Genomic DNA, 26,264 nt, shown 5'->3' with positions numbered 1-26,264 from the left:
GTATTTTTTGAAACCAGAAGTCTTGGGTCATTTGATCTATTCCAGCTGATCTTGCTGTGAGCAGCAGCCATTCTTTGACTTGCTGCCTCATTAGAGTCAGTAAGATTTGGATGTGACCTGTGGAACTCCATGAAGGCTGAAATTATGTTGGACTTTTCCTTGTTTGTGGAGAAATGAAATTATAAAGTTTTCCAGTCACCCTCTCTTTGAATCATCTTAGGTATGTTTACTTTAAGTGAGAAATTCAGTTTGACCTTGAACTGTACCCTCACCCATATGCTATTTCTAGGTTGGACATTTTATTTATTTATTTTAGAGGTCCACTCACATCCTTGTAACAGGAAAAAGCTATTTCTCATTATTTCTCACATTTGTTGGGGTACGATTAGAACTACCAGAGCTCAGAGGCTAGTGCCTCTTGGCAATCAACAAAACCAAAGAGACAAATAGGGGGTGAAGGCTTAGAGGAAACTGACACTGGAGACCTGAGTGATCTCCCAGTGGGTGGTAGGTATTGTGTCCACATATCCAAAGCCCCTGGTGATACTGAAGATGTTAACTGGTGTGCAAAATCTTTATGATATGGTAATTTATATTGACAAATACAAGTTTTTGTTTTCACAATAAATTTTTTTAGGCATTTGAAAATTACAAAAAATAATGCACCATCTTATATTAAAAATTCAGTCTAAGCCCTCAGTGCGCTGCCTCCTAGCCCCATTCCTCTTCCCTCCTTTCTAGAGGGAAGCACTATCCTCAACTTCATGTTTGTTGTTCCTAGGCATATTTCTGTATTTCACCACATATTATGTGTCCAAAAATAATATATAGCAATAATAATGAGTTGTGTGTATATGTATGTATGTGTATATGTGTGTGTATATCCACTCTATCAACTAACATAACAGGGAATGTAATCATAAAGCAACTTTATTTTTGTCTGCAACTTTTTTGTCCCTTTCCACTTATTTGATGGGGATTGTTCTTCCCCTACCCTGGGATGAACCAAGAAAGGTTCACGAATACTCTTGTCATTCTTTGGTTAAGAAAAAAGATCAGAGGTCTGTGTAAGCCATAAAACACAGTCCCAACTCAGTAATTAAAGTGTCCAGTTTTATGTAATAATCAAAATTCCCTTCTGGGGAATGGTGCTGTATTGAGGGTTTAGCACTGGCCTCTGTTGGTAGGTTGGGCACTCAGCAGTGGCAGTAGCCAGATCAGCTGTGATGAGAGCAAGCCCATGTCACTAAGCCACATGCATCCTCTGTCCTTGCTCCCGTGGCCATTTTACCTGGTTCTGCCAAGCGAGCACCAGGGAGGCTGGAAAGAGCCTGACTGGCATCCAAAGGACTTTCCACTTCCTCAGGGAGAACTTTCCTGCAGTAGATACTATCTGGTGAACATTTATTTACATAGCATAGGAATTCTACAGATTCTGTTCACATTCCTAGAGGTCCATCCACTTAAATGTTCCTCTATCTTCCTCACCAGCCTTCAAGTTTTGCCTTTCCAGGTCTCTAAGCAGCTGGTCCACTCGTTAGCCACTCCCCGTGAGTCACTGTACCATGCTCAGATCTGCTGATGCCTCTCATTGGCTGAACCTTACCGTAAATCACAGGACAAGAGTGCCAGTATGATGTATTCTGCAGATCTCAGTCTTCTAGAGCAAAAAGCAGCACAGAAAAGGAAGGAGAAAGGATCTGGAGGGGCAAAGGGAGACTATCCAACCCACCATATACATTTGGGTCTGGAAGTAGATCTTCATTTTGTTCCATGGTTCTGTTCTATTTTTGTACCAACGCCACACATCTCAATTAATACAACTTTGTAACATCTTGCTAGTTGTAGGGCATGTCTCCTTCCCTTTTCTAGAATCAGCATGTCAAGTTCCATAAAAATCTTATTGGGACTTCGATTGCCAGGGCAAATAAGTTTTAAAGTTTCTTATAAGCTTGTCTGTTAACTGAACTAAGACTAAATCTTATCCTATAAGCTGAAAAGCTGCCTTCAGTCTCAGAGGATTTTACTTTCTGCCTTTAACTGTTGCATATAGCTAGTAAGCAGCTGCACATTATTCTGATACCAAACTCTTCCCTGACAGAAAAATTGTGGTCATTTCAAAATCTACATAGTACTTGGGAATAGAAAACAATGTATACAAGCTAGTTTTTCTTTTCTTCGGAATTTTCTCACAGAATCTCTATTTGGGAAGAGAAAACAATGTATACAAGTTTTTCTTTTCTTCAGAATTTCCTCATAGAATCTCTATCAAGGATCTGATTATTTTAAATTTACAGCTCTCACTGGCAGGGGTTGGTGAGGGTTCTATTGTCAATATGACTGCTGCTGGAATCCTGGGCTTTAAAGATGATTTTTTCCTATCCTGAAGTAGTCTGTCCATATCGTTAAATATTAAGTGAAATTTTTTTCTCTATATTAAAAATACAATACAGAGAAAACATGCTGTTTGGCCTTTGCTACTTACGCAACTGAAGCCCTCCTTATTTTAAAATTAGACACCATCCCGGGGAGGAATTAGACCCGGCATCGTGGGATGGAGAACATCTTCTTGACCAAAAAGGGGATGTGAAAGGAAATGAAATAAGCTTCAGTGGCAGAGAGATTCCAAAAGGAGCTGAGAGGTCACTCTGGTGGGCACTCTTACGCACAATATAGACAACCCTTTTTAGGTTCTAATGAATTGGGGTAGCTGGTGGTGGATACCTGAAACTATCAAACTACAACCCAGAACCCATGAATCTTGAAGACAATTGTATAAAAATGTGGCTTATGAGGGGGGACAGTGGGATTGGGGGTGGCATAGGGATCACACTCCCGTTTGTCTAGTTTGTGGATGGAAGAGTGGAAAGGTGGGGGAAGGAAGCAAACAAACAAACAGACAAGGGCGCCCAGTGTTCTTTTTTACTTTAGTTGCTCTTTTTCACTTTAATTACTATTCTGGTTATTTTTGTGTGTGTGGTAATGAGGGTGTCGGGGATTGATTTTGGTAATGAATGTACAACTATGTAATGGTACTGTGAACAATCAAATGTACGATTTGTTTTGTATGACTGCGTGGTATGTGAATATATCTCAATAAAATGAATAATAAATAAATAAATAAATAAAATAAAAAAAATTAGACACCAATGTCTACAACAATACTCCTTTTTCAAGCATATAATCCTTCAGATATCTAAGAAAGCAGGCATTGGATTAAATATTTGTACATTGTATGAAATACACAAAGATGTGCAAAAGCTGTTCACATCAATCCTTTAACTGGGAAGAAAATGTCACATTACATCTGTGTTTCTGAGTCCTTTGTAATCACAAAATTTGAGCTTCAACAGTTATGTTGTTTGGCATTTGGTTGCTCCCAGAAGACTAATTGCCAAAACACTTTGAGTACAAATTATTACATTCATTTCCTGGCAATAAACGGTTCTGTGAAAATATGAGTTAAGATAATATATACGTGAGCAGAAACATTAAGTTCAGGAACAACAGACCTGGCAGCCTATGGACTGATTTTTGCCTCACCTCCTCCACTCCCCCTTTTTAAAAAGAACTCTTTGCAAGTGCAACAAAAAGAAGTTCTTCAAAGATAAGATGGTTTATGAATCTGAAGATTAGATTCCACTACCATGGTAAAAAGTTAAGTTCTCACTAGGATAATAAATATTTTTATTGCTTAGACAATATTAAAAAAAAAAAAAACCTTCTAACGCTGCTGGCATAAACTTGTTTTAACTTGACAATGACTAAAAATTTTTGCTTGTCCCTAACTTAGAGAATTATTTCTCTTTTTGAAAAATGGAGGCTTTTAGAAATAGGTATTAAATTCCTATAGGGTTTCCTGGTTTTAGGCAGGATTTCTCAGAATTTCAAATCTGCACCATTTGAGGTTTGATTCTGTGTCTATTAATTTTGGAGCAAAATACACACATTGTACTCCCAAACTATTCCAGATTTTAGGTGGCCCAAAACCTACATTTTGGCAATCTCAATGATTAACAACAAATAAGATGTTAATCAAGTATTGCTGTCCTCTACACATTTCGAAGTATTGAGTATTGCAAGTTAATGTTATAAAACCACTTACTCTAGCTTTTGTGGGGGGAATAATAAAATCCTGCACATGTACACATTTGCTGATTTAACAGATTTAAAGTTGGTCACTGTGTGATGGTTATATTTATTGATCTTTATGCACAGATGAGGATGGGGACCACTTTGCCTGGGTTACAGTTGGGATTGTACTCTTAGATTTGTCTCTGGTGATGTTAGATTACAAATTGATTCATTTTATTTGCTAATGTGATACACACATTTCCCACACCATTTCTTGTAACTTTGTATAGAGAAATATAGTAGCAAGGTCTCAAATGAGTACAAAGTATCATTCACACTTCATTAGGTCCTTAGAGAACTTTGAAAAGTAGAAACTCTAAAAATGAACTTTTATCAGATTAAAAAAGTTAATGTGAAAGAGTAAAGGAGAAATATACTTTAAAATGTTTTCTAGTTTTATTCACAGCTAGCAGATTTAACATCACAATAAATTAGCAATGTCAATGATATAGAAAATAATAAAGACAAAGTATGAGTAAGAGATTTATTCATGATTTACCTTCTTACCTCAGAGGCTTTGAGGGCAATTCCTTTCCTTTCTGCAGGCCTACCATCCCACCTCAGCAAGATATCCAATACTCAGAAACCTGGGCTTCTGGAACCAGTGTGAACTAGGATTCTGGAGCAATGGTGCTAAACGTGGCTACATTAGAATCTCCTGGGGGAGCTTAACAATACAGGTTTCTAGTTCCTACCGTCAGATTCTGATCCATAAGGCCTGACGTAAGGCTCAGGGCATTTTTAAAAGCTATGTAGATGATTCTACTACCAGCCAGGTTTGGGAATTACTAATCTCAAAGAGAAAGGTCACTGGACTCAACAGCAGTTATCTCTGAGCAAAAGCTCACTTTAAAGGAGTATAAGCCACAGATACTGTGATGGTTGGGTTCATGTGTCAACTTGGCTAGGTGGCCTAGCTGTCTGGTCAAGCGGGCACTGGCCTGACGATTGCTGTGAGGCTATTTGAGGCTGGTTAATAAACCAACGGGCTGGTTTGTCGGATCATCAGTCAATTGACTGCAGCTGACTGATGACTCAAGGGGTGTGCTTCCACAGTGAGAGAATGCAATTGGCTGGATTTGGTCCGGGTGATCAGTTGGAGGCTTATAAGCTGGACGGTTGGAGAGCCTTCACTTCTTCTTCAGCTGCTCAGTGAAGCTTTTCCTGGGGAGCTCGCCGAAGTTGCCAGTTTGTTTCCTGAGGAGTTCGTCAAAGTTGTCGGTTCGTTTCCTGAGGAGTTCGTCAAAGTTGCCGGTTCGTTTCCTGAGGAGTTCGTCAAAGTTGTCGGTTCATTTCCCGAGGAGTTCGTCGGACGTCTTCCTTGGAGTTGATAGCTTGTTGACGGCTCTGCAGAATTTGGACTCGTGCACTCCCGCAGTTGCGTGAGTCACTTTTACAATTTGATAATAAGAGACATCTCTCATTGATTCTGTTTCCAAGGAGAACCCTAACTAATACAGATACCTTCTCCCAATCTTAGCACAAGACTTTATAGAGGGGCATACAAGTCACTAACTTATCAAACATAATCAAAGACCTTATTAATCAAGGTGTAGCAACTTTTTTTCTGATGTTAATGATCTGATTGTCAAGACTCTATCTCAGTCATTTATTCACTTTACAAACACGTAAGTGCTAACTATATGTTAACACTGTTTACGATGCTTTGAGTTAGGGATAGATGCTAGGTAATTAAGAAACAATTTCTGCCCTCATGGAATTATAACCTCCTTTGTTGGGGAGAGGGGCTGGAATTAGGAAGAAAAGCATGTTAAGGAGGAGGGGATATAAGTATATAAACCAAGTTTAACACTAATTCTCCAATACCCTTTATATAAAATTAAGAAACAAACCACAAAACAAAGCATGTTAACGCTTGAGAAACTATGATTTTAGCTTCTGCTAGGATCCAGGGCCAAGTGGAATATGGAAGGAACTTAATGAGGTTTTATAACTTCTTTTTGACTACTGGCTGCATATAAGTATTATTCAATATTAATTTCATTGTGTAGGAAAATGAGCTCACAGAAAATGTCAGAACACAGACTATATCTTATAAGCTGACATTCTCTATAAATCCACTTCATTTTCAAACACTGAGCCATCAAATGATCACATGATCCAAGGTGGTAACAATAACTGTAATAACTTTTTTCTAATGAAATATTTCAACCTTTTATTTCTCTAACTGAATACATTTTTGGCTATTAAGGACTATTTCTTGACTTTTACCTATGCTACCACATCCGCCCTTGTGAGATGGAGCATGTAAAAAAAATTGAAAGGTGTGATGTACGATACAAATGTTTAAGATGTTTGTTTAAAAATACTAAGTTATACTGCACCAGTGATTCTAACACTATTGTCTGCCAGATTTAATACCATATCATTTACCACTTTACAAAATCACAGCAAATATGACACAGAGACAATTTGTTTAAGAAAAGTTTTACTAATGTGTTAATATATCAGCAAAGTTATTGCAACAGTTTAAAAGGCAGACAGACATACTCTTACAGGCTGTAAAGTAACAAAAGGGTTTTTATACAATTAAAGTATTACATAGACTTATGGGGTTCATTGAATAACTAACAAACCCATAAGAAAAATTAAATCTGAAAGATTAAATCCAGTATTAGCACCTACAATATCTCTGAAAGTAAAACTTTTAACTGTTTCATTCTCTCCTAATATATTTCTTAAACTCTCTATTTAGATACAGTGCTCTCAAACCCCAAAGATGAACTAAGGGCATAAGAAGCCCTGGTACTAAGAAATGTACAGACAAAAAAAGGACTAGAAATACCGACTTAGACTTGGGAGTTTTACTTGGAAATCACTTACTTTACTTGAACCATAAGATTTCTGTGCACTGAATACTGTATATGAGGAAGGTCTAGAATTCTTAAGATTTGCCAGTAAGGATAGTTAAAAATTAGCAATATACAGTATTATTCCTATCAAATTTTTTCCTCATAAGTTACATTTATAACAAAACTATAATTAAAATATTACACTTGTTTATTACACATTCAGGGACACAGCAGGAAACATTTATGTGTTTGATGGTTTAGCATCCACTTTATTGTGCTTACTTATTTTTTGTAATGAACAAGCAAAACACACATCTTCCCAACCTTCATGGTAATGCAATAATAACAAAGCTCTCCAAAGAAAATAACTAGAAATTGCTTTAAATACTGTTTAATTAAAAATAACTGCTAGAATAAAACAAATAACATTATACATTATCTTTCTAATGAGCTGTAGTTTGAGAAATTAAACAGCAAAAATGGATCTTCTTAAGATCTGACTCATGGCAAAACTGGTGGTTCCTTGAAATCTGGGAGATGCATTAGCAAAACCACAGATACAGCCTATCCCTCACCAAAATCCCAGAGAAAAACGTTTTACTAACTTGAGGGAATAAGACTGAACACTGGTGAAGATACGACTTGTTGAAGTCTAAAGTCATCTGGGAAGCTCACCCAAGGAATGAAGAGAACCAATGGTACTGGTGGCACATAAGAAATCAACTTTGCATTGGGCGGACAGCATATTTTATTAAATGGCTTTGAATAAAAAAGCAAAATGCTTCATTGTGTTTTCTCAGAAACTAATTAAAAGATGACAGAATCCTACACAATTTCGAGACACAAAGTGGATGCTGAGCAACTAGAGGTCACCCCAGGTGCGGAATTTTAGAAAGTCAGTCCTTGGAGTAAATGGCACCATGGCTCTGGCAGCAGATACAAAGGAATGATGCTCTGGAGAGGAGGTAGGGGACACTCTGTGATCGGCCAGTGGACAGATGAGGGTCCCAGCTTAAAGTGGGATCTATAATTAGAGGGGAAAAAAATAAAGGTTTTAGAAAGGATGTTAAAAATAATCTCCAAAAACATCTCTCTTAGTCCAAGTGATAGGAGCTCATAATATGAGGACTACATTCTGTTAACTCAGGGTTCTATTTAATAAGATCTTTGGATTTGTACTGCTTGTATAAGTGAGTATACAGCTCAACAGCCTGGAAATCCAAGTATAATTAAATCATGACCATGTCATGAGGGGAAGTACATCCCAGAGGTGAGGGCAGATCCTGGAGCCAGCTGCTTCTACTGAAATCCTGGCTCTGCTGTCTACAAGTTGTTTAACCTTGGACAAGTAACTTAACTTCTTTGTGCCTCGGTTTCCTCATCTGAAAAACAGGCATAACAGTATCTAGCTTGTAGGACCATTGTGATGATTAAATTTAAGCATTGAGAACAGTGCTGGTCACATAATAAATACCAACAAATGTTAGCTATTTTTGTTATCACTAATTCATGGTGATAGAATAATCATTTATCCTATTTTTAAAATAAAACAATCTTAATACAGAGAGAGAAAATACCATCAGTCTATCTAACAATATGACTATAAAGATGTGACTGTTTAATATCTGCAAGATGTTAAAAAATTAAATTAAAAAATATTTTTGTTTGAGGCTCTTCTTCTAAATAAAGGCCATCCTTATGGTTTGTGTACACTTTTATTAAATCATTAATTCCCACCAAATGCTTCAACCTGCAGACTTGACAAAAATGGTAAAGCTGAATTATTTATCCTTACAGTTTTTTCCTCTCCTCCAAGATCTCAGCCCATACTAGGTCCTGGGCCTGATGAACATAGCTCTGAAAACTAAATAGTGTTGAACAAAAATATTTGCATTCATGAAACTATCCAGAGGCTCCTAATGTAAATCTTTTCCATTTCAAAATTTCACAGTTGTTTGAATATTGATAGATTAGCCTCTGGTGTGTAATTGCTTAAAAGCCCACACCACCTCAGAAAAATATTCTATTTAGTAATAATAGCTGCAAAATGAGTCATGACAAATGGATTGTGCCAAGTCAAGGCAGCTGCAATTGATAAAACAAACTTACTCCAATGGCATCTAACAAAAACCACACATAAGGTTCCTTATAGCGCATTTGAGAAATATCAGTCTGGAAACTGTACATGAAAAACGTGTATGGACAAGTAACACTAAGTGTTCCAAAACAGAGCCTTTTGAAAGAAATAAACATATGGCAGAGCATGTCATTACTTATATCTTTGGCTTTTAAGAATTCAGGTGATATGTTCACTAGTGGTAAAAGAAAGTAGCTTTGAAACATTAGTTGGTTATAGGATTCAATACACAGTATAGAAGCAGACAAATTTTTTTAAGTATTGAAGAAAAAAAGAAAAGGGGATAAAAACTTTGAATAATATGATGAACTCTTTCCCTTCTCTGTGTTTCTGCTGCCACAGAGGAAATTGGAGAGAAGACTGCTGCTGGCATGGGTTTTAAGGCTAATCAGACTTGGGGTTCATAATCTAACACTGCACTCATTAGTTGTGTGACCTTGAGAACTCATTTGACCTATTTGTACCTTGCTTGGTTCATCTATGAAATCAGGGAAATACTTATTTTACAGAAATCTTGTTAGAATTAGAAATGCCATATGTACAATACCTGGCACACAGTAGGTAACCCAAAATGATAACTACCGTTATTACTGTTGCTCTGGGAAGGAATATGTCTGCTTTGGTACATTCTGTTTCTGTGCCTGTTAATTAGTGACAGACACCTGCAAACAAAGTCAATTAGAAAAGTACAGTAGCAGAACAGTATCTGTAGAAAGAGCACATGATAGAAATTGACAGAAACAGTGAAGTATTATTTTCTGCCAGTTACAAGGCTAGGCTAACTTCCTATGACTTCGAGAACTGTGAAAATAGTTCCTGAAAGTCACAACCATGATGCCTCCATAGATTACGATTTCTACTCCAATTTGTTTCTCACTTATTCAAGGGTATTAAATGGATTTACAATAGCATAAAAATTCTAAACAAAGGAATTACATTTATGGTTCTACCCACTAGGTTAATGTTTTTTTTCTACAGGGCTCTGAAGCTATTTAAATATAGTAAATGGAATATTCAGAATTTCTTTTCCCCTCCAAAATGTCCTTTTGGTTATTAAAACCATTTGTAATATAGGCAGGGAAATTTCTGAATTGATTTTTATATGCAAAACCCAACTATTTAAATGCCTAGGATAGTTTTGAAATATTGAAACAAAAGGAGACAAATATACCCCCCCATACACACTCCACTCCAAGAATATAACAAAGACAGAACAAAACCAGTCTGAAAAAGATACAGAAAAAAATATCATGTTTAAATTCTACATCATAAAATAGAATTATGGCTAAATTACACATTTTAAATATCAAACGAATACAGTGATTAGCTTAAATAGTAATTCAATACAGCAAATACACCATTATTTAAGGATTTATTTAACATTCAGGGAGGAAAATCCATGCATCCTCTAAATTTGCAAAAACTGAATATAAATCATATAATTTTGCATTTACCTTTAATTCTATGGTTTATCTTCCACTGCTCATGCCTCTGTCTTCATAAATGGTAATTTCAATCTAACAGCATGGCTGTTAAGAAAACACACTATAGAACAAAATATATAAAAGGGGACAATGGCAAATGATGTATATACTCTGCACTGTCTTTTCTTTAAAACCGCTTTATTTTTAAATTACTAATTTTTTTCCTACTCAAGTTCAACATGATGCTCAAAATTTTAAGAAATGTAATTACTTATAGACTCCACATGTAGTTCCTCCCTAAATATTTAGTATTTATTTATTTATTTTTTTTTTTAAACACTTGAAAAAGGATCCTCTATTGTAAGAGTAGGGGGTTCTTAACTGAGAGTTCACAGAAGTAGTGAATTAATGGGTTTGGAAACTTCCTGAAATTGTATGCAAAATTTTATCTCAGGAGAGGGTTCATGACCCCTAAAAGTTTAAAATCCTTTGCTGCAGAGTATAATAAAACAGCTGAAATTATCATCAGCTGGAAGGCCTGGGATTAGGTGATCTTGATTTTTTTTTTTAATTATTTTACTCATTACTCCAAGTTATCAAGCTGAATTAGTTTTTTGCAATTTTATTTACCAAATTCACTTAGTGATTTTCAAAGCTTACTGCCTCTAAAAATATGCACAGTATGTCAAAGGTAATGAAATTATACATCTGGCAGCTGTAACTGATTTCAGCTAGTCAGATGAACCCATGGAACTGCAATTCATTTGGATGACAAGTCTCACCACACATTATGAGTTTATGCATTTCAAAGGGCTTTAGGTTCAGAGTTTCTGCAGCTGAAATGCATTACTCATGCCACCCCTATTATTACTACAAGATGCCCCTAGAACCACCAAGAAAGCCAGTAACCAGAATACTAAATAATTCACAGAAACCTGTATCACACACAGGAAAGAGAAACATGTTTCAAGAAAAATGTTGGAGACAGGAGTCTTATGTTGGGTGCAATTAACATAGAATCTTCCTAGGGTGAATACAAGAGATGGGAATTAAATTCTCTCTAGGCAATGCCAAAAAGTACTATCAGAATTTTCTTTTTATAAATATTTTGGCCTTTTGGTCTGGACTAAAAAGATACAACTCGAAGTCCTCTCTCAATGGGATCTGTCAGGAGGAGGCCTTGGGGAGCATATATCTTCTCATTCTGTTCTTGAATGTATTTGGAGACTTTCTTCAGAACCTAACGGAAAGAAACACCACAACTTTTAACAAATTTCATCAGGTTTTTCCTTAAGTGTCAGCTAGATCTCAAAATATTCAGGCAGCAGAATTAGTTTTCAAAGCAAGGCATATATTCATATGAAGAAATACAGTTCTGAACACAATGCTTAATTACGCTTTTTCTCTGGCCCTACTCTAGTAAAGTGTTGTTCATGTGACATCTTCTAATATCAAGGATAGTTCCTGGCCTTCCCTTTTAATACTTAAGAATTGTTTCTTCTTTCCTTTGTATGTTTTCATCTACTTTAAGTAATGATACAGGTTGGTCTATAACAAAAGGTAGCCCAGTCATTTTAAAATGGACAACTTTATTTCCTTTGTAAAGCACGTAGGCTTTAGCTGCCATGGAGTTTCTGATGACCATAAATGTCTTATATCATTTCCACAGCTGCAATGCAGTGCTACTCTATAGTTTGCTCTTGGGTCCTAGATAGGAGCCTCAATTTATAAGTTTAGTATTAAGGTTGTAAAAGTCAAGGCAAATGTAGACAAAAACCAGATAGGATACAAAGGAACTTCTGGAAATTGCCAAATCTCCAGATTTAATAAGGGTAATTCTGAGGCAGATAAACTAGAAGGAAATAAATCTTAATAGCTATATCCAAAATCAAAGACTTACATGTTTTATTTCAGACTCAAAGTCATCATAACCCTTTTCTGGGCCTAATGTTCAAAGAGGCTTTGATCCAGCTCTTTAAATTACTATCTATTTCTCTACATTCATGCTATTGGCAAATGATCAAGTCATACAGACAAATGTGATAACAACAGAAAGGTAAAAAGAACTGTATGAAATTTAAGTTGGAAAATAAACAATGATTTAAGGGTGAGTGTATAATTTATCAGGCTAAAGTAACAAATTGGGAGGTTACAATTTAGATGCTTTTGTATATAAATTGATTTTTGAGGGAAAATAGCTTATTCAGGTTACATCTCTGGGAATAATACAATCTCATGTTTTATGCTTTTTAAAAAGAGCATGATATTATTGAAAGAACAAGCTGCAGGTTCAGAACTTTATATGTAGTAAATTAAGAATATTATTTCTAGGATATTTTTCACCTAATTACCTGAAGTAATACATAAATCACTGTCTTATTGTCAACTCTCAAACAATTTGAGTTGTGCTTGGTCTTTACAAGTAAAAAAAAGAATCTTCGGTACTATCTTTATATCACAGTTTGTCAATCATCCTCAAATAATTAATAGAAGGAAGTAGCTCATAAAGGTGCCCAACTGCAGACTCTCAATCTTCTCTCCAATTTCCTTCTCAGCTCACCTGCCAAAATTGGAAACTGGAGAGTCAGTCTCACTTTACCCTAGTTCATTAATACTAGCAGAGATACTCAGAAAATGTTTGCATGGCTGGTTTCAAAAAAAGGATTCCTTCAGAACAGCTTTCTCCCCTCTCTTCTTGGGTACAGATTACTAATAAAGAAATAGCATTCCTTTATTTGATTCAAGCAAAACTTTGCTGGGCAGGGTTTTCATTTAAACTTCAGTAACATTCGTGTGCACTCAGGTAACAGTTCAGAAAGAAAGCAATTAGTTTTCTTTTTGTGTAATTCCAAATCCTCTTCTAGTATTCTGGTGAAGGCAATACTGTCCTAAACATGATGCTTTTAAACTCTTAGTCTCTAGTAATACAAAAGCATTAACATGAGTAAACTCACATGGTATCCCAGAGAAGCCAAAGCACCATTCTCAGCCCAAGAAACATTACGGTGATATTTTACACACATTATTTTTAGTAAATCAATGTCAAAACAAACCATTATAAAAAACAAAATTATTTCTGTTACTCTTAAACCATCAACAAAACTTCAGTTTGTATAATGTTTACAAAGGTAAACACAACCAAATTCAGGAAAGGATATTTTCCTCCCTGAGAATATTAAGCCTAAGCGAGGCTAAATGAGAACAGCAAGATCTTAGTATTTTCAGAAAGTATCCAAGTTTCCTATGCTCATTTTACAGGTTATAGCTTATAGGCAGAAGGGCTATTTTCTAGTTGATGAACAAGGCTTACTGCTACTGAGAGGAGAATCTTCTACAAGCCCATTTGTTCCCTCATTATAATGGGTAACAACAATAGAGAAATGACACTGAAGGCTTTATCTTCATTTTAAATCAATAAACAGAACATTATAGGACAAAAAGGCATGATTGTTCTATGAGATTTAAAAGGCCTATTTACAATCTCAAAAAATGTAACCCACATGACAGATGGTAAGCACTATTATATTTGGCACAGTTAAAATTTTTGTTTGTAGAGTAGGAATTTTAGTGTTTAAAACAATAAAGACTAAATGACTCAAACTTGTCCTTTCATAAAGCAGAAAAAAATAGCACAGGAATTCCTAGGAGATAAATGGGGGAGGAACAGAGGGGAGTGTTCATTTTATAAAAAATACAAATGCACATTTAAAAGTTTTCTTTTAAAAGTACAGGTACTTTTCTTAAGTATGATCATTCCAGCTATTCTTTTTGCATGATCTAGTTACCCATAACTAGTTTCTTTAAAGAGAAAATCACCGATTTAAAAAATGTGACCATGCCTTAAGTTTTGGTTTCTTGATTAATCTTTATTTGGTCTTTACTTGTCCTATACCACTTGCTCTATAACCTACAAAACAGAGAGATCTTAATTAGAAATATAAAGTTGTATCTTATATACTCCCTATATAGCCAAGTTAAAACATATAGTGGGATTGCACAAAAATTTTAACTGACTTACAGCTTACTTATAAGTGGAAAATGCCTCTAAGAATGTGATTGTAGATTCTTCTGAACTAGTTATTACAAACAATAAAATGAAATGTTTTCACAAGCAACAAACCTATAGTGTGATCAATTTCCACTGTATTTCTGATACTGAGACCTGCTAAATGTCTTAGCATCTAAATAAACTAGCAGCTGCTAAAATTTATACTTGAAATAAAGAAATCATATTCGTGAGTTCACAAATAGCAGATTAAAATTTATATAGACACTAACTTCGTTTTTAAATCTGTGTTAAGAAAACACTGTTCACTAAGCATCTACTATATGTGAGGCAATTTATTAATTCTAAGATCCATTTTACAGTTGAAAAAACTCAAAAGAGATTCAATAACTTGTCCAAATGACTTCCGGCGATGAGCCTGGCCTGGTTTCGTGGGATTGAGGAAGCCTTCTTGGACCAAAAGGGGGAAGAGAAATGAAACAAAATAGTTTCAGTGGCTGAGAGACTTCATATAGAGTCGAGAGATCATTCTGGAGGTTATTCTTATGCATTATATAGATATTCCCTTTAAGTTTTTAGTCTATTGGAATAGCTGGAAGGAAATACCTGAAACTGTTGATGTGTAACCCAGTAGCCTTGATTTTTGAAGATGACTGTATAATTATAAAGCTTTTACGGTGTGACTGTGTAATTGTGAAAACCTTGTGACTGACACTCCCTTTATCCAGTGTATAGACAGATGAGTAAGAAAACAAAGACAAAAAGTAAATAATAAGGAGGGATAAGGGGTATGGGGTGTTTGAATTTTTTTTTTTTTAATTCTTATTTTTTTGAAGTTATGAAAATGTTCAAAAATTGTGTGATGAATGCACAACTATATGATGATATCGTGAACCACTGATTGTACACTTTGGATGATTATATGGATTGTGAATATATCTGAATAAAATTGCATTAAAAAAATAAGTTGGCTGACACCCAATTACCAATTGCTTTTTAATACTGACATTAGTAGGAGGTATCTATATTTATTTCAGCAAATACATATGGATAAATAAAAGTTAATTAAAATTTTATCAACAAATCTAAAAGGTATAGTGAAATGATAACTCAAGCATCTGATACTCCACTAACCATGAACAAAATTCTCTGGAGGCTGTATTTCTACCTTAAATTGGCAATATTATATATGACTTTAATTCAGCCTTACCCTCCCCTCCCACATTCAGTTCCTCATTGAATCTTGGTTCTATTTTCAACTTACTGTGTGAGTTTGTCCCCCTCCTTTCATCTCCACTGCTCAGTACCTAGTGCAAACTATCATCACCTCTTGCTTGGACTACTGCAGAGCTTTCTAACTGCTTTCCCCAAGTCCACTCTTATACCTTTTCTCTACAGAGCAAGGGGATCTCTTTAAAATGAAAATCTGATGATGATGTCACTCTCCTGCTTAAAACCTTTGAATAGCTTCCAAATTCACTGAAAATAAAATCTAAACATCTTTTCATGGCCTACACAGTTCTGCATGATACAGCTTCTGCTTACTTCTCCAATTTCATCTCTAGCCATTCTCTCCCCCCTCTTCCCCTGCCACAAGGGCATTCTTTCAATTGCCAGGACCCTTCAAGCCCTCTGGGCCGTGGCATATACTGATCTCTCCCAAACTGCTCCAGGGTTTTCATCCTTCACATATCAGCTTAAATGTTTTCACCTCAGAAGTCTTTTCTGACCAAACAATCGATTTAGGTCCTTCCCTAGGCCAGTGTGTCTCCTTCAAGGTAATTATCACAATTTACAATTTTGTTGGTTTTGTTTCCTTGTTATTATCAGTTGTTACTACTAAATTATAAAGTCCACAAGGTCAGCAACCATGTTTGTCTTGTTCAGTTCCACCCACTGCACATTACCTAGCACACAGTACACAATGAATGAATTCCCTGTCCCTTCAGGTACCGAAAGAAGCGTACCAACAGAACTCAGTATTTCTTATTTGAAGAGGAGAAACCAAGAACAAAAGCAGACTGAAAACTGATACTATTCCTTTATAACTGCTGCATTTGAATGCCAGGACATTAAACAGGAATGAAAGCTGGTTGCTTCTCTGTGTGATGTGGATAAGTATATAAACTATTAATTTAGTTATTTAAATATATCCTTTTACATGAGATAGGAGTTAAACAACACTAAAAGAATACATGTCAGGATGTTTTCAAAGAATACAGTAGCATTTTCAACCAGAAGCGCAAAATTTTAGTTGCATCTCTTTGCTCTTCGTCATGCAGAGAGCAAGGCAATCACAGGATCATCTCTATCAGATGGTGATAATATAGATATTCTGACAGGATTTCATTTTCTAAACTTTGTAAGAATTTAATGATATATTAGAGGTTTACTGTGAAAAACTTAGAGTTGTTAACTTAATGCATATTTAATGAGTACCTACTATTCACAAGGCACAGCAGTAGGCATTAGAAGGAATACAAAAATGGTTAAGGCATTGTTCTTGACTTCAAGAAAATGTTCACACTTGAAGGACAAATGAGTCAAGAATGTAAACTGCTACAGTCCAAAGTAGAGAGTGATAAATGCCATAAGACAGATACAAACAAAATGTGGTGGGGATAAGGAGAAAAGAAAGAATTCTGATTAGAAGAGTAAGGAAAAATTAAGTGTAAGTGGGACTAAAGGAATGGTGGGATTTGGACACGGGAAGAATGGCATTCTAGGTGGAGGAAAACCAGGCAGGTATGCTTGGTAACCATGAGTAAACGAGTTTGGCTGCAAGATAATGTGAGGGAATTTTACTTGGTGGCAATAAATAGGAATCCAAGGAAGTTCTTTGAATTGGCAGGAGTGTTGGGGGATGCAGGACTGTGTTTTAGGAAGAAAGCAGAAGATATATTGGAAAAGAAAAGAATGGAGGACCTGAGATTAGTCAGGAAACTATTTCAATAGTCCAGGAGAGGGGTAATAAGGGCACAAACTGGGAGAGTAGCAGAAGAACTCAAGAAAAGTTAATGAATGGGGAAAGCAGTAAATATTTCATTCTTTGACAACTGATCAATTTTTCCCTCTTTCTTATCCTGCACACCTAAAGATGGTACTGAAAGGAAAGGAGTGCTATTAACCAAAATGAGGAGGTTTGAGGTTTGACTTTTGGACATTTGAAGTTGAGGAACCAGCAGGCAGTATGAAAAAGAAGGTAAGAGCTCAGGTTGGGGCATATGATTGAAAATAGAAATTTGAGGAATCAAGTAAAAAAGAATCTTGAAAGAAAGGTGGGCAGAATAAGAACATACAGATTTCTTACATTCTTCATAAGTACAGGCAAAACGTGAATACTGACATGTCAACTCTGAATTGACATACCAATTGCGAACTGTTTCTGAAAGGTTCTGGACTCTTTCCTATGTGCTTTGGATATTAGGAGCAAAAACAAAAATTTGTATTATCAGAAATGCCCCTGTAAATTTTGTGGCAACTGTCACCATGTAAACATTAACATATAATAAACTCACCTTCTTTATGATTTTAAGAGATTTTGTGAAAACAAACATAGCCTCACCTTCTCATAATGAGTTTCCATGCATAAGAAGATGGTGTATGCCGTTAAACAAGCCAAACAGCCTTCAAGATATGATTGGCCCCCAAGCTTCTCTGCTTCTGCATAAAGGTTATTTAATGTTCGAACTGTTTCTTCAAACTGCTGTCTATCAATCTGTAGGGAAGAAAGAATGAAAAACAAAACAAAACAAAACAAAAAGGTCAGCAACTCACTAATGCTTGCTACCATTCATTTATTTTGCTATTTGTCAACACTCTTATCTAACATCAAACAACTTTCTAGATGATCAAATCTTGACTTATGCTACTGAAACTGCCTAGAGTTTGTTTAATTATATCCCTCTTATGGACACTGAATATCTTCAAGGCTCAACATGGCACTTCTTTATTCTTTATACAGACTTTCAAGTAAATTATTATACAATCCATCCATCTATCCATTCACTTATTCACATGAACTAAACACCTACCATCTGCCCTGACACCATGACAGGCTTTAGAGAAAGATGAATAAGACACTGTCTCAGTCCTCAAGGAATTTAAAGTCACCTGGAGCAGAACAGGCATGTAAACAGAAAAACATAATAAACTGACAAGACGCTATAATATAGGAATATATAAAGAACAGCGGGAACACAAAAGGAGGGAAAAGTTCCCTTTATTAGGGAGAGCAAGTAATCTTAAATTGAGTACCTAAGCATGGGAATTTTCTAGGCAAAAAAAGGGAAGAACGGACATTTTAAGCAGCAAGATCTCAAAAGGTACAAGCTCTATATTCTGTTTACTCAATCTCCCATCTCTTTAAAAGTTAATTAATTACTGAAAGCTCACACTGAATAAGGCAAAATCCCAAACTACTACACAACATTTCACACTAAGTCTTTCCTATTAACTCCTTTCTACTCAGTGACACCATCATCTTCCATTTACATTAATACTACTATTGTCAACCTCCCTCCCCCACCCCTTTTTTTAAGGTAAGTAGGGAATAACCCAATTATTGTCACTCATTTTTCATTCTAATCAACTGCTTTTACTTTGTTCTTTCAATATCAGTTTACTTTTTCTCCCAAAAGTACTTTGTAGATTTCAAATCTCAATTCTTTATCCCAGGACTTTCAAGGCCAATTAGTAGAGTATCTCATCTAATACTATCACTCTTGATAACCACAATTTATCCGTTCTTACCCTTAGCCTTCTTCTTGCATAATGCCTCCCTTATTCCTAAAAATATTAACTACAAATATATTAATTCTCTTTTTAAATCTTTCTTTGTATGGAAATAGATTCAGAAAAAAAAATTCAAAGAACCTCATTATACAGTTTGGGACAAAACATCTCAAGAAAATAATTTTTAAAATACAAAACAATTTATGATCATCACCTTTACACTGCTAAAATCTTCTAGGGTAGAGGCAGCTGCATCATTTTATGTTCTTTGTTTGGAAAACTATGAGTACTCAATGAGCCAATGGCATGAAAGAGTTTAATTTAAACCTTTAAAGTGGTGGCAGGTTATCTAGTTTTCAAAAAGACTTCTGTTACTTTTAATTTCCCAAGATGCTAGAATTACTGACAAGGATTAGGTGGGTGGAGATGGTGCTAAGAGCCAGGATAGTGTTCTTCCTTTGACCCACTACTTGAAGATGAGATATCAAGATTGGTCATCTGGGAAACCTAAGTCAAAGAGTTCTCATTCCCTGAAAACAGACTCATAAATCATTATGCTCATGTAACTATACCCAGGTTTACCAACTGGCAAGTCAGTTAGTAAATACACAAGTCTAAATGATATTAACACTCAGATTTGATTTGCCTGTAGAATATGATTTGATAAAGAAAGCGCTTTGATTTATTTATATATTTATATTTCTTCAGACAATGATTCCGACACAATGGATCCAAACCCAGAAAAATCTTATTTCTTTCAGATTATTTCTGTACATACCAGAAATACCAATTCTTAAAGAGTTTTTCTGAAAATACAATATTTTAAGGGATGGAGGCAAATTGTAGAACATGTAAAAAACACCTAAGGTCAAGGATTTTTTTAAAAGTTTAATAAAAAAGAAAAAAATGAAAAAAAGGTAAAAAAAATCAAAAATGTATTGGAAAGGTTATTTAAAACGAAAAGGGAAACAAAAGTAAAAAAGCATTGAAGACGGCAGTAAACACAAATGACATATGTAATATATAGGACTCAAGAGGGCAAATTTTGGCATTTTATCTCCTTATATTTAGGTACTTTGAACAGTTGTCTATGTCTGCCCTGGGTACTTGGACATTAATACAGGAGTAAGGCCAAAATTTAGAGGTAGGTGAAGTTGGGGCCAAATACAAATTCAGGCCAATAAACATCGAAAATCAAAATGGAAGTACAAATTAGGCTTGTTTTCCTAGAATTTTTACTTGTTGAACAATGTGGTAGAAAGCATAGTGCTAAATCTTGTTTTTTTTTTTTTTTTTTAACTTTCCCTTCTTTTTTAAATCAACTGTATGAAAAAAAAGTTAAAAAGAAAACAAACATAAAATAAAAGAACATTTTAAAGAGACCATAACAAGGGAGTAAGAAAAAGACAACTAACCTAAGATAACTGCTTAACTTCCAACATGTTCCTACTTTACCCCAAGAAAGTTACCTAATATAGCAACATTTCTGTGAACTTGCTCCTACTATATCCATCAGCAATTAACAGACCATAGTCATTCCTGGGCATCCCCAGAACGTTAAATAGCTTATCTGTTCTTCTTGGATTATTGTTCCCCCTTCCTTAATTGCTCTCTATTGCTAGTTCCCCTACATTCTACATTATAAGCCATTTGTTTTATATTTTTCAAAGTTCACATTAGTGGTAGCATATAATATTTCTCTTTTTGTGCCTGGCTTATTTCGCTTAGCATTATGTCTTCAAGGTTCATCCATGTTGTCATATGTTTCACGAGATCGTTCCTTCTTACTGCCGCGTAGTATTCCATCGTGTGTATATACCACATTTTATTTATCCACTCATCTGTTGAAGGACATTTGGGTTGTTTCCATCTTTTGGCAATTGTGAATAATGCTGCTATGAACATTGGCGTGCAGATATCTGTTCGTGTCACTGCTTTCCGATCTTCCGGGTATATACCGAGAAGTGCAATCGCTGGGTCGAATGGTAACTCTATATCTAGTTTTCTAAGGAAATGCCAGACTGACTTCCAGAGTGGCTGAACCATTATACAGTCCCACCAACAGTGAATAAGAGTTCCAATTTCTCCACACCCCCTCCAGCATTTGTAGTTTCCTGTTTGTTTAATGGCAGCCATTCTAACCAGTGTTAGATGGTATCTCATTGTGGTCTTAATTTGCATCTCTCTAATAGCTAGTGAAGCTGAACATTTTTTCATGTGTTTCTTGGCCATTTGTATTTCCTCTTCAGAGAACTGTCTTTTCATATCTTTTGCCCATTTTATAATTGGGCCGACTGTACTATTGTCATTGAGTTGTAGGATTTCTTTATATATGCAAGATATCAGTCTTTTGTCAGATACATGGTTTCCAAAAATTTTTTCCCATTGAGTTGGCGGCCTCTTTACCTTTTTGAGAAATTCCTTTGAGGTGCAGAAACTTCTAAGCTTGAGGAGTTCCCATTTATCTATTTTCTCTTTTGTTGCTTGTGCTTTGGGTGTAAAGTCTAGGAAGTGGCCGCCTAATACAAGGTCTTGAAGATGTTTTCCTACATTATCTTCTAGGAGTTTTATGGTACTTTCTTTTATATTGAGATCTTTGGTCCATTTTGAGTTAATTTTTGTGTAGGGGGTGAGGTAGGGGTCCTCTTTCATTCTTTTGGATATGGATATCCAACTCTCCCAGCCCCATTTGTTGAAAAGACCGTTATGACTCAGTTCAGTGACTTTGGGGGCCTTATCAAAGAGCAGTCGGCCATAGATCTGAGGGTCTATCTCTGAATTCTCAATTCGATTCCATTGATCTATATGTCTATCTTTGTGCCAGTACCATGCTGTTTTGGCAACTGTGGCTTTATAATAAGCTTCAAAGTCAGGGAGTGTAAGTCCTCCCACTTGGTTTTTCTTTTTTAGAGTGTCTTTAGCAATTCGAGGCATCTTCCCTTTCCAAATAAATTTGATAACTAGCTTTTCCAAGTCTGCAAAGTAGGTTGTTGGAATTTTGATTGGGATTGCATTGAATCTGTAGATGAGTTTGGGTAGAATTGACATCTTAATGACATTTAGTCTTCCTATCCATGAACATGGAATATTTTTCCATCTTTTAAGGTCCCCTTCTATTTCTTTCAGTAGAGTTATGTAGTTTTCTATAGTGCTAAATCTTAAAGTGATCACAGTGGCAAATAAAAAGGCAGTCTCTACAGACCAGATGTAGAGATACATTTTTGAAGGTATGTAAGGGAACGATGAAATGACTCAAATATAATTCACTCATTTCTCTTCTACAGACACTAAGGCTGCCTAAGATGTCTATATTTTGGCTAAAATGAGAGCAAAGCTTCCTTTAAACAAATGTTCTGGCCCCAAAGCACAAAGGCATTAAAATATTGCAGTCTAAAAGGCAGTGGAGAAAGTAAATTCTTTGACAGAACTCGTCCTCACTCCCAAATTAAAGGGCATAAATGTGTTTTTAAATGCTTAAAAGTTATATGAAACATTTGTATATTAGTTTCTTCCTATATTAAGTTGCCAAGTGTGATGTTTTCACAATAGGAAAATCAGGCCTAGTGGCAGAGCAATCAGTAAAATTTCTAGGGTAAATTGTAGAGAAAGAGACAAACCTTTCAATTATCCACCGAACAAAGCACGGAAAATTCAAACTTATAATTTAAATTTAATCTCAGCACAGGAAAAAAAAAAAAATCAAGGCTTTCCAAAGCTGTTTAAAGTATAAGCCAGTGTTTTAACCCAAACATTAAAAAAAAAAAAAATTTCAAAGGCACAATTGAATAGCACCATTTAACATTCCATATAGTACTCAGTACCACAAGCAATTCTGAGCTCTAAGAAATCAAAGAAACTAAAAGGACTCCAGAAGTTAAGAACATCAATTTTCTGTAAGAATCAGTGGAGCACTGACTAAATTGTGTTGCTGTATTCAGACTATAAAATAAAGGCTCTATCACACACACAGAGTGGAAGGCCAATGTCCTATTCTCCTCACACAGACATGGCTAGACTATGAGTTGGAAGCTTGACTTTAAATTCTATAAACAAAGGAATCTTGTAACATTCAAATAACTGTGGTGAAAAAGAAGAGTTTACATTCTGATTTGAAATTACATAAATGGTATAAGTCTTGGTTCCATAAAAGGCTTAAAAATTAAAACATCTGATCCATTTCCTATGTCTTAACTTGTAAAACACGTTAACTGTGATGTCAATTTATTTTAAAAACAACATCCAGTAGCTCTAGCCAATAGGCAACCTGCTCAATTTCTACGTCTTCAAACAACCATGGACAAGTCTACCTACTGTCAGGCTGAGTTAGCACATAACATGGTGACAACAAACTACAGTATTTACATGACATTTCACAAACCAGCTAATCCACAAAACATCTTTATAAGGCATTTAAGGAACATGCTTGGGCCACTAACCTACCCATGGTTATAAACCAAGCTGAAGGAAAGAGGAATACTATAATTGTTGGTTGTTGCTTTTCCAAACTTGGCAATCAGGTAGAGTGACCCACCTGACTACAAGTTGCCTTTAATGGACTGCTACACATTTTGTCTAGCAGGATTCATCTACACCCACTATTCCATGACCAGCATTTCCTAGCCCCACACCCATGGCATGCCTAATCATCTCTCAGTCTGAGTAAACTGCCGAAGAGGAAAGAGCCACAAAACCTGCTCCCATCTAACCAGCAACTGACGTCTCAACAAAAAACTAAGGTAACGTGTCTCAAAACCAAAAGAATCTTTTTTTGGGTAGGTGCACACAGGTGAGCACAAGCACAAGCACACACACACGCACGCGCACACACACACCCCAAATTGTATCTTTACAATAAGATACTTTTCTTTTTAAACGTAAGTCTGAAGGAAGAGGAAACAAACCCCATTCTTCCTTTTCTGTATGCAATGTTGCCCAAAAGACCTACATTCTGAGGACAGTTTTGATATACAGGCCAGTACAGGTGGCTCCCAGTGAGCCATAACTGGGAGTGAGGAGTTTGAGGCCAGGCTCTGAGATATTTTCTCGTCGAGACCCATCTAATGCTCTACACTTTTCCAGGCCCCAAGGAGGTCTGATTGCATTGCCTGGCACAGCAAATTAATAACTCTTTCTGTCGAGAAGTGCAACCACGACAATGGGCACAAACGCCAGCCACGAGAATGATGATTTCTCTTGCGTGGCGAGGTATGAAGATACAGCTTACAACTTGTTGAGTGAGGTGGCCTGGAGTCTCAAGAATTAGTTTGTCATCACTGTTATCAATAACCCGGGGTGAGGGTCAGGCGGGAAAGAAGACTACAGGTACCGATTCCCGCCCCAGGCATTATAGTTCTATAGGGTCATCACGCTCGGGACCGAATTCTTCCTGTTACCAAGACCAGGTCTTCCTTAGTGGTCCTCTCCGTACACCTCTGGCCAACGCCCCTTCTTTGCCTCTCCCTTGCCAGAGCCGCGAGACACTCAGCTGACCGGGTCCCGGCCCAGCTCCCCTCCCGTCTCTGAGAAGTCTCCCCCGCCCCACTCGCCCTAGGGCAGCTGCGGGGAGTCAGCATGCGTACCCGGTTCTCCAGCTCCGCGGGGAACTTGGTCTGGAACTGGCAGCGTGTGCCACTGCTGTAGTCTCGCTGAATGAAGACCTTCCCGGACACCGGCGCCTGCTGCGGCCTCATGGCGAGGACACGACCGGCCGCGCTGCGGATTCGGGGGGACACCAACCACGGGTCATATCCCCGGCCTGAACCTAGGACTCCGGCCCGCCAGCTCCTCGGGCCCGTCCATCACCCAGAGTAACCCAAGGCCTCTCCCACCCCGCTCCCCCTCACCCATGCTGTCACGGCCTGTCTTTTGCTACCGCCCCTGCCCAAGCCCTGCGCCCCCCACAGCCCGGTTCGGCCCGGGAAACACCAACCCGCCTCCTCGGCCCTCCAGCTGCTGTCGCGCCGCCTGCCCCGTCAATTACGTCTTGTCGCAAAAAAGCCTCTTCTCTCGCCCCTCCCCTTGTCCGCCTACCTCAAATCTATGACCCACCCTCTCCTACGGCCGTAAAGTGATTCTGCCGAGGCTGCGCGCTGCGGGGCGGAGGCGCGCGCAGCGGGAGGGGCCCGAGAGGCCGATTCAGCCTCCAGTCCAGCTGGGAGGAGCCTTTCCGGAAGGAAAAGGCGTGCGGGGCGGGACGAGCGGAGCGGGGCGGGGCGAGCGGAGCGGGGCGGGGCAGAACTGTGGGGACCGGAGGTGGCAAGAGAATGCAAGGGTTTGAGACTTGTGATTTCCTCATTGTGTCACTTCCTTATTGATTGTGGCGAGGTATTTTCTGATCAGTGATTTAAAGGGGTTATTTTCACTCTTGATAGGACGTCGCAGCCTACATGTTTGACACCACCCAACTCTATATGAAATAAACTGCTGCTCCCACGAATATAGAAATAGAAACCCCTGGGGATCCATTTGGCCCCTCAGTATACTTGCTTGGGCCACATTGTCGAGCATCCCTCTTCCAACCCTTTTCTCTGAGATGTTGATTAACTTATCACTTACCCCAAAGATTTTCATAAAACACCTCAGCCTTCACCCCTTCAGGTGACCTGAGATGACAAGAAATTCTGCTCCTCTTCATGGCCAGTGGCATCCTTTTCCAGAGCATCCTAAGAAACCCCATCTTTTCCTTTTCTGGTGGTGCCTAACTAAAACAATTTGTTGGCATCTCCGTCTGATCCTGCCTTTTATTTACTTATAAAATCATCTCTCTCTCTTTTTTTTTTTTGTATCTTTTTACATAACTTGCTTGAGGTATAATTGGTATACAATAAATGACACCTACTTAAAGTGAACAATTTGATAAGTTCTGACATATGTGCACCCATGTAACCATCATCACAATCAAGACAGTCAACATTCATCACCCCCAAAATGTTCTCATGCTCCTTTGTAATCCCTCCTTCCTGTTCCTACCACTCCCTTTTTTCCAGACAAGGGAGATCTACTTTATTTTTGCTATT

At 37.1% G+C, this 26,264-nt stretch overlaps 1 protein-coding gene across 2 annotated transcripts; it reads right to left on the bottom strand.

The window, feature by feature from the left end:
- Window positions 1-6,566: 6,566 nt before the first annotated feature.
- GOLGA7 (golgin A7) lies at window positions 6,567-25,234 on the bottom strand. 2 transcript variants are annotated; one of them, XR_005213388.1, is made up of 6 exons: window positions 25,178-25,234; window positions 24,828-24,960; window positions 18,080-18,232; window positions 11,647-11,748; window positions 10,539-10,605; window positions 6,567-7,971 (listed from the first exon to the last, which is right to left on the bottom strand). XR_005213388.1 is itself a non-coding variant. In XM_037813377.1 (6 exons), the coding sequence occupies exons 2-5, from the start codon at window positions 24,936-24,938 to the stop codon at window positions 10,554-10,556; spliced, it is 414 nt and encodes a 137-aa protein (XP_037669305.1). In that variant the 5' UTR covers window positions 24,939-24,960; window positions 25,178-25,234; the 3' UTR covers window positions 6,567-7,971; window positions 10,539-10,553. The 2 variants fall into 2 exon arrangements, 1 of the variants encoding a protein (XP_037669305.1); XM_037813377.1 differs by having other exon boundaries at window positions 10,539-10,601.
- Between the last annotated feature and the right edge of the window lie 1,030 nt (window positions 25,235-26,264).

This window comes from Choloepus didactylus, chromosome 20 (assembly GCF_015220235.1).
Source record: "Choloepus didactylus isolate mChoDid1 chromosome 20, mChoDid1.pri, whole genome shotgun sequence".
NCBI classification, from domain to species: domain Eukaryota; kingdom Metazoa; phylum Chordata; class Mammalia; order Pilosa; family Megalonychidae; genus Choloepus; species Choloepus didactylus.
The sequence above is the reverse complement of the archived record's forward strand: the minus strand, read 5'-3'. Positions and strand labels throughout refer to the sequence as shown.